We start from the raw sequence: 13,383 nt of genomic DNA, 5'->3' as shown, positions 1-13,383 counted from the left end.
AAACCCACGATTTGCTCCGCGGGAGAAAGATGTGGCAGTCAACTTCCGTAAAGATGACGGCCTTGGAAACCCTACATGGCAGTTCTAGTCTGTCCTATAGGGTCACTTTGAGTCAGAATCAACTTGACAGCAATGGGTTTGTTTGTTTGTTTTTAGTACAGTATTCCATTATATGTATGTACCACATTTTGTTTATTCACTCACCAAAATGATGATTTTGATAGCTATATATTACTTTGTGTCCATAATTTACCAAACCATTCTTCAAATGTTGGCCACTTGAGCTTTTCTTTATTTTTTTATTTTGCACATGTATTTATTTTGCTGAGCACAGACCACAGCAAGGAATATCTTTACACATCTTTTGCTTCTCTTACATTGGTGCCTCAACACATTTTTCCAGGAATTCTAAGTCAAAGGGCAGGAATTATTTCATGCCTGTTTATAAATTGCAACATTACTCTTCAAAAAGGTTGTGCCAGTTTACAATTCTACCTGCAACAGCTGATCACATCTGTTTCACCACAATCTTGCACGTTCTGGGTGCTAATTGTTACTTTCTAATTTTTCTTTAAATATTTTAGTTGATGTAAAATGCAGAAAGGTTGTCTTTTGACTCATGCTTAGATATTTCTAAAGTACTCATTTAAAAATCACCCACTATCCTACCTATGGATATTTCCTTAGCTTTTTTGGTTTTTATTTTTTCCCCACAATAGGAAACATCTATATTAATTATCTGATTGTCTACGGAAGTAATAAATGCTTACTATAAAATAAGCTAGACAATACATAGTATAAAGAAAAAAGCAAATATTATATAATATTACATAATCCCATGAGCCAGAAATAACCACCAGTAAGATCTTGATGTCTGTCTTTATAGACATTTTCCTTCCAATAAAGGAACAAATTGATTATATCACCACACTAGAAGAGCATTCGTGCGTACTCTTTTGTAAACTGCTTTTATTACGTAACCACAATTTATGGATATCTTCCCATCAATAAATAGCTGCAAAAGACCTCTTTAAAGTGTTAAAAAGCAAAACTGTCACTTTAAGGATCAAGGTGCATCTGATCCAAGCCATGGTGTTCTCAATCACCTCATATGCATGCGAAAGCTGGACAATGAATAAGGAAGACCAAGGGAGACTTGATGCCTTTGAATTACAGTGTTGGTGAAGAATACTGAATATACCATGGACTGCCAGAAGAACAAACAAACCTGCCTTGGAAGAAGTAGAGCCAAAATGCTTATTAGAAGCAGGGTTGGTGAGACTTCGTCTCACACACTTTGTAGATGTTATCAGGAGGGACCAGTCCCTGGAGAAGGACATCGCGTTTGCTAACGTAGACAGTGAGTGAAAAAAAAGACCCTCAAGGAGATGGATTGACATAGTGGCTGTAGCAATGAGCTCAGGTATAACAATGACTATAAGGATGGCCAAGACCGGGCAGTGTTTCATTCTGTTGTACACAGGGTCACTATCAGTAGAAACCAACTCGACAGCACCTGACAACAACAACATAAGTAATGTTAACGATCACCTAATCTTTCATTGTAACATAAAAAGCTCGTGCTATAAAATCAAACCAAAAAATAGCTGCTGTTGAGTCCATTCCAACTCATGGCATCCTCATGTGTGTCAGAGTAAAACCGAGCTCCCTAGGATTTTCAATGGCTGATTTTTCAGAAGTAGTTGCCAGCCTTTCCTCTGAGGTCCCTGAGTGGACTTGAACCTCCAACCTTTCGGTGGGCAGCAAAGCGTGGTAACCGTTGGCACCACCTCGGGACTCTTGTGCTAATCTATACTCACTGTTACTTAGTTTTGTTCTGTTTTCAGATGTATCTCTCGCATTTCTATTGAAATCACACATTTAAAGTTGGGTTAGTTCTTTGTATTTCTCCCTTTGTGAGTTCCCTGTTCATATTCCTAGCTCATTTTTTCTTTTTAACTGAAGAGCTCTTTTTCCTTATTGATTAGTAGGAGCCCACTGAACATGAAGGGCATGAATTCAGACCTCTGTAAATAGGAACAACACCACCCACAGCTCCTACGAGAGTTTGCAAAGGTCAAATGGTGGAACGTGGCAGGTGTCTAGTACAGAGCTGGCACGTGGTGGGTTTCAGTGAGTCTCCTTCCCTTCCTCCCCACTCAGCCTTCCTGTAACCAGGGAGGAGATGTAGGTCAGTTAAAAGATACCTATACACACATGGGGAAACCCTGGTGGTGCAGTGGTTAAGAGCTATGGCTGCTAACCAGAAGATCAGCAGTTCAAATACACCAGGTGCTCATTGGAAACCCTTTGGGGCAGTTCCACTCTGTTCTATAGGGTCACTATGAGTCAGAATCGAGTTGACGGCAGCGAGTTTGGTTTTTGGTTTATACATGCATGCATACTGGCTTTCTCTTTTTCTCAATGACTTGGACAAGTATTCACAATGCCTCCCTCGTGCATTCTAAATCCTGGTTCAAGGCTCAGCTCTCTCATCTGTGCTTAAGTCTCCCTTCGTCTTGATATAGACCAGGTATCTCTTTAGAACTACAGCGGCACAAAGAGAAACCAAATCCTTCTCTGAAAATCTCTGATGACTGACCCAGCATTTCTACTCCTAGGTATACATACCCCTTGCAGTAGAGTTGATTCTGACTCATAGTGACCCTATAGGACAGAGTAGAACTGCCTCATAGGGTTTCCAAGGAGCAGCTGGTGGATTCGAACTGCCGACCTTTTGGTTAGCAGCCATAGCTCTTAACCACTGCGCCACCAGGGCTCCACGCTGACCCAACAGAAACTGCAAATATATTCATCAAAAGACAAGAATAGCAGCATTATGCTTAATAGCCCAAAACAAGAAATAACCCAAACGTCCATAAACAGCAAAATGAGTAAATAAAGCAGGGGAGAGGCAGACGATGAAATGCTCTACAGCACTGACAGTGAACAAACTACAAGTGCGTTCAGTGTAGGTGAACTGCAGAAGCAGGTCAGGCAAAAGAAGACAAACACACAAGAGTACCTGCTGTAGGATTCCAACCACACAGAGTGCAAAAGCGGACGAACCAAACCACGGTGCTGGAAGTCAGGGTGGTGGCTACCCTCCGGGTTGCTGAAAAACATCATGGCGGGTGCCTAGGGAGCTGAAGAATTATGAATAGTGCACTTTTCTGTGTGTACGTTATTTTTAGGTTGAACTAAATGAAACTGCCATTTTTGTAAGTCAAAACAGTTGAATATCAGCAATTTTATGTGGTTCAGCCTAATACATCAATAAAAACGTTTATCAGCACCCCTTTGGATAAGAAGGAGCCTCTAGCATTGATTGGCAGAATGCTACCTTTCTGAAAACCACCCTAAATGCACCTACAATTTCTGACCCTATTTCTCCCTCCTTTGTCTTCGGCAGAGACAGAATAACAACTAGTCCCTCAGCTGTGTAGGTCAATTTTTCACAGTCACAATATTGAAAGATGTGATTAAGCCGGCCCTGGGATCCTAGTCTCTCTTAGCTTCCGGCTCACTCATCTTAGGCATCTCAAAGGCTCCCCTTAACACCTTTGTGGCTTTCAGTTGAATGATGAGGACAGTGGGCAGGCATCTGTCTTGTCTGGATGGACTTGCTCGCTGTAACAGTGTTTCTAACTCATCCACAGAGCAGCAAGATATTTTTTTCAAGCAGCAATATTACTAAGATAATTTTTATATTTAAAAACACTATCCTAGCAAAATAGAGCTACACAGCTTTTATGAGTCTAGCGTGGGTCGTAAAATGCATAATCTTTATAACTAATTGAGATAACTTTACCCACAAGTTAGGGAACTAATGATCTGATTTCGCAGTGTTATAAGCATTTATCTCCCTGTGGGAAAACATCATCTATTCTCAAAGTTCTGGGTACAGCCGACTCATTTTACCGTGGCAAATAATATTTCAAGCAGAAGAGTGCTCCATTTATCAGATGACAAGGCAAAAGTCCTCCCCGGAGAGGAGGAAAAGCACTGGGATCCACCTGTTCTAGCAAGCACCACGGGGGAGGAGAGGGTATCTGATGGAAAAAACTCTGTGGACATGGCTTCCACCTGAACTTGACATGATGAAAGCAGGCTCTGAAGGAAAAGATGGCAACCCAGCATTTTCCTTATATGTTATCTCACGCAGCTACGCTGATACCACTTTTGATTCGATGACATCAGATCAGTGTTGTAAAGGGCTAAGTCACCACTGGGAAATTACAAGACTGAGACCACCCCATCCCACCAGAGAACAAGCCACTCATGCTGCTGTGGGGGTAACAACTCATTAAATCAGCCCAAAGCAACTTACGTACCTCACTTCGGGGGAGGTAAAAGGGGTTATGTGAAATTTATTTAAAGGAGCTTACGATTTTACAGACATCCTGTAGTAAACCATTTATAATAAGAAATCACTAGCTTTTGTCTCCAGCGTACATTATATACACTCATAATAACAATATTACTATTTATTGAGTACCTACAATGAGCTGAGTACTGCCTGGTTTAATACTCATAAGCCTCACCTTCAGGAGAAGTGTTAATGTTCGCGTTGAACTGAACAAAGACTTAAGCTGGTACAACACTTTGCCCAAAGGCTCACATGGTAACGAGTGGCAAAACCAGGATTCAAATCCAGGCAACCTGAAGCCCAAAGCCACTCTGCAGCACCGCCTTTCTTAGACACTACATATCTGTGATAGAGATTAACAAGAGCAGGAGAAGACATCTAATTATGGCTGTATGTGCCACAGGTACTTAAAGCACTTTATCTAATAAAATCCAATAAAGTTTGTACATATACAAATGGTTGAACTGGTGTATGTTTTGGCATGTATATTCTCAACAACAAAATAAAATAAAAAAAAAATTCCAGTGAAGTATTATAAAAATGGCATGGGGTGGCATTTGACCTCCTCTAGCTTCACAAGGGGTAAGGAGGACCAAGATAAACGGCCCTAATTCCTATGAAGCAGAGGTCAGATGTGCCTCCTCTCTCTGCCATCTTTACCAATTCTGAGACTAAAGGTCCCTCCCACAGCACTCTCTACTTCTCTGCTGGGTTCAGTAACTCACTGCAATGGCCACACGGAGCTCATAGACTATATTCACGATTATGGGGTTTCTTAGGAAAGTAGCAGGTTACAATTCAGGATCAGGAAGGACTCAGGATACAGTTCTGCCATCAGGACAGCTGCTTCTCAACCACACCACAGGCATGCCTCTCTCTGGCCTTCAGCCTCTGCCCCACTCAGGTAAGCGTTACAAAGCTCTTTTAGCACTGCCAATAAGTGCCCAGAGGCACCCCACTCCACCAGTCAGCCTCAGCCCAAAGGCACACGGCTTATTCATTCTGTTGCACTGTCTCCTGCCAGTCTCTCCTGCCACCGTTTCTCTGCCAGTGCTTCTCACTATCTTCAGTGTTACAGCTCTTCTGTCTCGCTGTCTTTCTGTCTCTGCTCTGCCTCTCAGTCTCCTGGTTCCAGGACCTTCTCAGCACAGGGACCCCGGGTCCGAAGGATGTGCTCTTCTCTTTTGGTTGTGAGATCCTCTCTCTACTCTGGAATTGGCTCTCTTTTAAGCCTAACGGGATGGCAAAACTGACTAATCCCCTTGGTGGGCCACAACTGCCTTGTGCACAGTCCCACCCAATCACTTAGGTGGGAGTTACAAGACCACCGCGAGAAAGGCCACACAAAAGTGATCCATGGCACCACAAGTATTATCCCTATTTCCCACATGAAGAAACTGAGGTGCAGAGATTTTTACCAACTTGTTAGTGGCACAGCTGAAATTCAAACAAAACCTGCCTAGTCCAAAGCCATGATCTTTCATTATACCACTTAACCTCAGACAACTCTCTTTGTTTCTAGAGAGCAAGTAAAATTATTTCAGATGTGTAAATTGGATAGGTATTTGCAATGAATAAGTCAATAGTCTTGCAAAAATTCTACCATGTAATCTCTGGCATTATTTCTATCAACAAGAACAAATTTTCCAACTACCAATCCTTCTTCTTTGTTTCCAACTTCCGCATTCCAATCACCAGGGGTGACTGTGAAACAGACCATCAATTGCCCGTTCGTATGCAAGTTTAAGCTGAAGCTGAATAAAACTAAAACAAGTTCACGGAAAGAAAATATGACATTGAGTGTATCCCACCTGAATTTGGAGACCATCTCAAGAACAGATTTGACACATGAACACTAACGAACGAAGACCAAGCTCTTAACCATTGTGCCACCAGGGGTCGTATATGAAGGGTCTACTGTCAATATTTCAAACCCTACCTGACATCCAGCACCCTCAAGCAGCCCACTGAACCAGCTAGAGCACCGGGTTTCCCTGTGTCTGGATGGAATTACACCTACTAAAGTTAGTCATGAAGAGGGAAGTACCTGCACCTAAAACCTGTCCAGTTGCCAACTCTCGGAGACCTCATGTGTGTTAGAGTAGAATGTACTCCAGTGGTTGATTTTCTAGAAGTGGGTTGGCAGGCTTTCTTCCAAGGCACCTCTGGGTGGACTCAAACCTCCAGTCTTTCAGTTAGCAGCCAAGCATATTAACCGTTTGCACTACCCAGGGACTCCACCTGCACCTAAAAGACCTGTCATTGTCAAGCCGATTCTGACTCACGGCAACCCTATGTGTTACAGAGTGGAACTGCTCCATAGAGTCTTCTTGGCTGTAATTTTTACGGAAACAGATTGCCAGGCCTTTCTTCCATGGTGCCACTGGGTGGGTTTGAACCTCCAACACTTAGGTTAGTAAATAAGCACAAGCCATTTGCACCACCCAGGCAAGGTGCCAAATAAGTACCTATTGAATGAGTGAATGATAAAAGAGAAATATTTGGAGGCAAAACTTTCAAAACAAGTAACTGCACAGACGGAATAACTAGTCACGGTCCACCACGTGCTTGCTCTGCTGGACAGTGAGCACCGTGGAGGCCAGCGGGGCTCCCTCCTCCTCCTCCCGCATCACCTGGTCCAGGCTTCCTGCACAGGAAGTGCTCAGAGAAGCTTGCTGCACTGACCGGAGGCGAGGCAAACACCACTGCCTGAGCACCCTGGCTTCCTGAGCACTCTTGGCTCTGTGACTTGGGCAGACCCACACCCAGGGAGACACAGGGAGAGAAGGAGGAAGGGTGGGCCCCAGGGAACCCAGGCTGGCAAGTGAAAGAGGCACATCACCCTCCCTCTATGGCCAGCATTTCAGATCATCATTGTCTTTTTAGGGCCCCTGCTGCAGGGCTACAAATGAACACCTTTCCTAGTTCACTGATGTTCTGGAGTTGTTGCTGTTTGGTGCCATCGAGTGAGCTCTGACTCACAGAGATGCATAACGTTGCCTGGTCCTGCACCATCCTCACAATAGTTGCTGTTTGAACCCATTGTTGCAGCAATTGCGTCAATCCGTCTCGTTGAGGGTCTTCCTTTTTTTTTTTTTTTTTGCTGACCTCTACTTTACCAAGCATAATGTCCTTCTCTAGGACTAGTCCCTCCTGACAATGTGTCCAAAGTAACTGAAACCAAGTCTCCATGTCCTGGTGAGGGATGGACAAAACCGTGTGCTACCCCATACTTCCTTAATACCACCATGGTGTTCCTGCCAGCAACTGACCCCCACAGCTTGCCCTCTGGGCTCCAGGAGCCAAGAAAGACCCTTCAAAATCCACAGTATGCCCAAATTCCATTTTTGGGGGCATGTGAACCACCATTCCTCTGCCAGCAAGGTATCATCCTACGATAGTTTGATTACAGAACTAAAGTGACATCCATCCATTCCCACACATTACCCCAGAAAATGTGCGTTTGCTTCTCTGGATAAGAACAGGTCATAGGAGGGGACTGCTTATAAGATGTAGTCACTTTTGCTCCAGTCTGGAAGCCCAGTGCTGGGAGCAATCTATTTCAGTGGCTGACGGATTGGGGGCACGGTGTCAACCTCCTGCTGGCTGGTGTCTTCAGGCAAGTTACTTAACCTTTTGAAACCTTGGCTTCCGTATTTGTAAAACGGGGTGATTTACAGTATTCACCTCAAATGAAACAAGGTTTAAAAGAGAGATCACATGGAGAGTGCTTCACACACAGTGAGCCTTGGGCCGACACTGGCTGCTCCTTTTTCTAAAGCAGTACAGCCAGGCAGCGGAGAGTACAGACTTTCCAGCTGGCACATCTAGGTTCAGCTTCAGACCTGCCCTTATTAGCTCTGTGACCTGGGCAGTCCTTAACCCGCCTGTGCCGCAGCTTCCTCATCCCTGACACAGAGATAGCAATGTGCCCCTTCATCAGGTTAGTATAAGGATTAAATGGCATACGTGAGAGCCTTCATTAATGCCCGGCACATAATAAGCCCTCAGTAAATGCTAGCTATTGATATTGGTAACCAAAAAAAACCACACCCACTGCCATCAAGTCAATTCCAACTCATAACGACCCTACAGGACAGAGTGGAACTGCCCCACAGGATTTCCAAGGAGCCAGTGGTAGATTTGAATTGCTGACCTTTTGGTTAGCAGCCAAGCTCTTAACCACTATGCCACCAGGGAAAAGCCAAACCCACTGTCGTCCAGTTGATTCCGACTCATATCGACCCTCTACAGGACAGAGTAGAACTGCACCAGGGCTTCCAAGGAGCGGCTGGTGGATTCGAACTCTCGAGCTTTGGGTTAACAGCCAAACGGCTAACCACTGCACCACCGGGGCTCCTTGATATTGGTGGTAACAGTAAAATGGAAGTAGTGAGCCGTAGGTGTATGCCATTGTTCTGGGGGACTGTGGCCTGGCCCCTCATTTCCTCACTGCATGTTGCTGAACAAGGTCCAGGACTGCTTTGGCATCTGCAGAAACACTCACAGCATCTCTCCTGGGGTCCTGGGTGGCAGCAGGAGAGCAGAGTCCCACCGGTGCGTCTCCTTCTGCCTCCCCAGCCTCCAGCCCATAAAAGGGCAAAGGGCCCCTCAGCCTGCAAGCTTCATAGCACTAAAGGCAGCCTCAAAGTTCCACATCATACTTATAGTTTTTCCTAAACTAAAAGTAACCAATTTATTTCCGGTTAGGTTACGCTGAAGGTGCAGTCCTAATTTGCATTACTCTTTGCTAATTCACTTCCCAGTGATTTGAAGTCCTTACACTAGACTGCCCATAAGGCCTTAAGCACCCTATGGTTGATCTATGGGGGCTGCCTTGAGAACGTCCTCTCAGAATCCTGAATTAACAAAACTCAGCACCACGCCTGGTCTGCAAACGGAAAACTGGTTCCTTAAGAGTTGGCACGAGAAAGCTTACATTCCCACTGCCCACCGGTCCAAAATGCATTTCATGAGTTCTGACTTCAAATCTACATGGAGCACGTAGGCAATGGGTGGTGGGGTCCCCACTCTCATGCAGAGCAAATGTGGTCAGAGAACAAGGTCATCTTCAGATGATATTTCTCTGAAGCCACAAGTTGGCAAAGAAGTAAGGTACTCCCCAAATGATTATTCCCTTGATTCTGAAGAATAGGGTAGAAATAGCCAGCACAACTCAGTGGTGAGCTATTCTGGCTAAGCTGCACACTGCAGCAGAGAAATCAGATTCGGCCTGCCCAAACAAGCCAGAGTGAGGCCCTGCTGCTGCGACCACCATCTTCATGGTCCGAGATGGATATAACCCATTGGCTCATACCATCCAGCCAGTCCTGGCAAAAGGAAGAATAAACCTTCCCCCAAATCAGCATCTGTCACTGAGCCAGAAGCTCATCTGAGAAAAACAAAGGGTCATCTGTATCGGGGAGCTCAGAGTTCGTCCTTCTGGAAATCTTATGTGCTGGATAACACATTTGAACATCCAAGATTCCCCACAGGGAGTTCTACACCCATAGCAACGCTGCTCTTTGCAGGTAAAAAAGCCAAAGTTGGACACATTGCTAACATTTCCCAAGTTGATAGGCAATCAGGGAATCGTCCAAAAATGCCATCAATTTTCCAGTGTTTCCCTCTAGAGAAGGCGACAGCAGATCACCCATTAAATAAGGCAAAGGGGAAGTCTGGAGAAAAAAACTATAAACTCCCTGTCTAGGTTCTACACAGCATCCTTGGAGGAAAGTAAGAAGCACATAAAAGGCAAATTACCAACTTTTCAAATCCCCTACACAGACCATAGTACATTTGAAAGTGGAAATTTGGAGGGAAACCTGAAAACAATATAAATATTTTACATATTATTGGATCCTTTTTCATCTGAGAGTTCTCAGCAGTGATCAAATCAGGCAGCCTACGATCCTATCTCATTTACTTCCTTGCTATTGACACATTTGCCCAAAGAATGTTAAATTCTGCTGTGCGCTGCACGCACTATTTTATTATTTCTATCACATCATAATTTAATGGTGTTTAGCCTCTCTGCCAACTGGAAACTGTCCCCATCTGATCACACAGCAAATGCTAGTTTTAACGCACATTCCAAAGGTAGGAAAAGAGAGTAAGCAGAGGGAAGCGTTTTCTGTTTTCCCAAATGCATCAACACCCGACTCAAGCTCTCCAGCTCCTATTTCCAGTGAATAAACTAGTGTTCCTCCGAGGCGCGGGAGAGGGGGGTTCGCCCACATCTGGAGGAGCTCGTCGCCCTTTCTGATCGACGAACAAACGCTCTGGGTGAATGTAATCCCTAGTAAAGGAAAACATGCAAGAAAGGGCATTTCTTTTCCATGCGTCTACCCAGGGCTGCAAAACAGAAGGCATCTTAGACAGACACAGCTTTCCAAACCTGCCCAAACCACCTCGATGCGGGGCAGGAACCCAGAGAGGGGCCTTCTGTTAAGAATGGCTCCTTTGGGCTTTTCAAAAAAAAATCTGGCTTATCCACAAAGTTCACGCAACGTGAATATTTAAAATGTGTCAGGACACAGCCCTGGGGTAGAGGAGGAGAAAGAACCTGACCGGCTAAAGGTGAGACAAGAGCAGGCGTGGGCCGCCCAGGTGGCGGGAGATCCCAGCGGATAGTGGGATGGGTCTGACCTGGTGTTCTGGGCTCGGGTGTGAACGGCAAAGACTCGACAGCGCCCTGCCGCTGGGCCCGGGAGACCGGTGGGCGGCGGGTCCCTGGGGCGCCTTGAGGCTCCGGCATCTCCAAGAACAACTGCGCAGCGCCCCCCGCCCCACCTTTCCGGGATCGCTGTTCCCAGGGGCCAGCCGCTGGGAGCCGCTCGGGCGTTTTGCTGACGCCCCCACCCCGCACCCTAAGCGGCCATGGACTCCCCACAGAGCCCCGAGTGCATCCAGCCCACACCGGTCAGCGGCCCCGACTTCCCAAGCCTCTGCAGCAACAGTTTTCCAGTCGCAGAAGTACTGCAAACGCCTCCTGGGGAAACGTCACCCGGACCCAGGCGGCCAAAACCAGGGTTTGGCGAGGGACCGAGCCCGAGCCTGAGCCCGGCACAGCGTGGGGGTGACGGGGAGACAGCGCCAGGAGTAAGGACTGAAACGTCGGGTCTCGGTGACCACCCCGGAGGAGAAACTTCCAGAGGACCTGGGCGAGGATGCGCATCCGAGTCCAGGGAGCAGTGCCGAGTCCCCCGGGCGGGGAGCGCGGAGCCAAGCGGCGGCCGGACCCGCTCCCGGAGCGGGGGCAGAGCGGTGGCGGAAGCAGGTCCCACCGAGCGCGCCCCTCCGCGCCAGGAACCCAGGCGGGGAAGGGGACGGATTCTCTTGGTCCGCTAGGACACATCCCGTAGCCAGGCGGGGAGGGGGCCTCGGATCCAGGCACCAGGGAGACGCGGCGGCGCCAACAAAGTTGGGGCGCAGAGAGGCTCGGTGGTCGTGGGTTCCCGCGTCCGTGGCCCCAGTCCCCGGGGCTCCACTACTTACACAAAGACCCCGAAGAGCAGGGCTCGGACCCCGATCTCGATGGCCAGCTCGCGCATGGTGCGGCCGGAGCGGCTCCCGCGGCGGCGGCGGCGGCTGGTGCTCTCGCGGCTCCCGCAGCTCGGCTGCGCTGGCTCGCCAGACCCCGGGCGGCGGGATGTGCTCCAGGCCGCGGGCGGGGGCGGGCTCCGGCGGGGCGGGCGGCGCGGGGAGGGCTCAGCCCCGACCTCCGCCTCGGGCCCGGGCGCCGGGCTGCAGCCCCGGTGGCTCCTGACGCTACGCGCCCGTGTCCGCCGCGCGCAGCTGGGGCGCCTCGGGGACTCCCGGTTCCCTGTCGCGGGCGCCGCCCCCACGCCCTGGGCCTCTCGGTGCGGCCGGGGGAGGGGCACCGGGGAAGCCCTGCTGCCGCCCCTGCGCGCGCCCCGCTCCCGCCAGTGGGCGGCCTCTGGCCTCGGCGTCCAGGCAGCGCGCGCAGGGTACCCGCCTGCGGACGCTCTGTGTTGCCCCGTTCTACCGCTCGCTCTCCGGGGCTCTGGCTCCCTGGCACACGAACGCACGTGGGCTGAGTATTTGAGCGCGCTGGGAATTCTCTCCCGTGCAGGGCAGTCTCAGCACCCTCTGTCCGTGCCGAGGAGCGCTCCCTCCTGTCTTTTGCCCTCCCTACATCTTTGCAACTGAAATTATTTCCTTTTTCTAGGAAGTTCCCCCGAGATCACTCGTGGGCTCCCTTTGCCTTCCGGAGGCACCAACCAGTCTCCAGAGCCCTGGCACAGACTGAAGGCAAAGGCGAGGCTGGCTTCCCACCGCGCCACCAGCGCCAGGCGGCCCCTGAGGACTGGAACCTGAAGTGTGCCCGCACAGAACAGTTTGGGGCCACCGAGCTGGGCGGAAAGCACCTGGTACTGCCCTCCCCCCAGCACACACCTCCTCCCTTCCCCCTGCTGCAGGCAGGCACTCAGGGTCGCTGGTATAGCATTCAGTCACCTCAGGAACCAGGTAGGACCAGGAGCCTCATTCTCAGGTTTTGAGCCAAAGGCCCCTCAACCCTCACCAGTGGTCTAGGGTTTAAGATGTTGTGCCAGAGTCCACCAGAGCTTGGCTTTGCTTTCCCATCATCTGTCAGGATGGGAGAATGGAAGAGACCCCAGTCACGGCAATGAATTCTAATGACCTAGATCTGAAACTGCCAGATCGCTGTACCCAGAAGGGAATACTGTCAAGAGCCCCTGATATGGAAACAGCCCTTACCTATAAGCATCAACTGGGAGCAGCCCTGTGCAGACCTGTGTCCTGGATACTAGGATTCTTCATGCAGCTCTGCCCTGGAGAAGCTGGGGAGCCAAAGAATCACAAAGGAACATCAGGGAACTAGGCAAAGCAGAATTAATAAGTCCCAAAGAAGTGGTTCAGAAAACTGGGCCACTCAGGTCAGCAGCTGGAGTCATCCTTCTGGGGATGGTCTCCACTGCCCCATAGTTAACCCTTGCAAGACAAAGTAGACACACAGAAAGGGAGAGGAT

General features: G+C 48.6%; 1 protein-coding gene across 1 annotated transcript in view; it reads right to left on the bottom strand.

Moving 5' to 3' along the window:
- Positions 1–11,972, bottom strand: part of PLPP4 (phospholipid phosphatase 4) — a 109,415-nt gene extending 97,443 nt beyond the window's left edge. Inside the window, exon 1 of the mRNA XM_049855265.1 lies at positions 11,867–11,972. Within this exon, the coding sequence (XP_049711222.1) occupies positions 11,867–11,922 (56 nt within the window). The 5' untranslated portion in view covers positions 11,923–11,972. The remainder of the gene's footprint in view (positions 1–11,866) is intronic.
- Between the last annotated feature and the right edge of the window lie 1,411 nt (positions 11,973–13,383).

This window comes from Elephas maximus, chromosome 16 (genome assembly GCF_024166365.1).
Source record: "Elephas maximus indicus isolate mEleMax1 chromosome 16, mEleMax1 primary haplotype, whole genome shotgun sequence".
In the NCBI taxonomy this organism is placed as follows: domain Eukaryota; kingdom Metazoa; phylum Chordata; class Mammalia; order Proboscidea; family Elephantidae; genus Elephas; species Elephas maximus.
The sequence above is the reverse complement of the archived record's forward strand: the minus strand, read 5'-3'. Positions and strand labels throughout refer to the sequence as shown.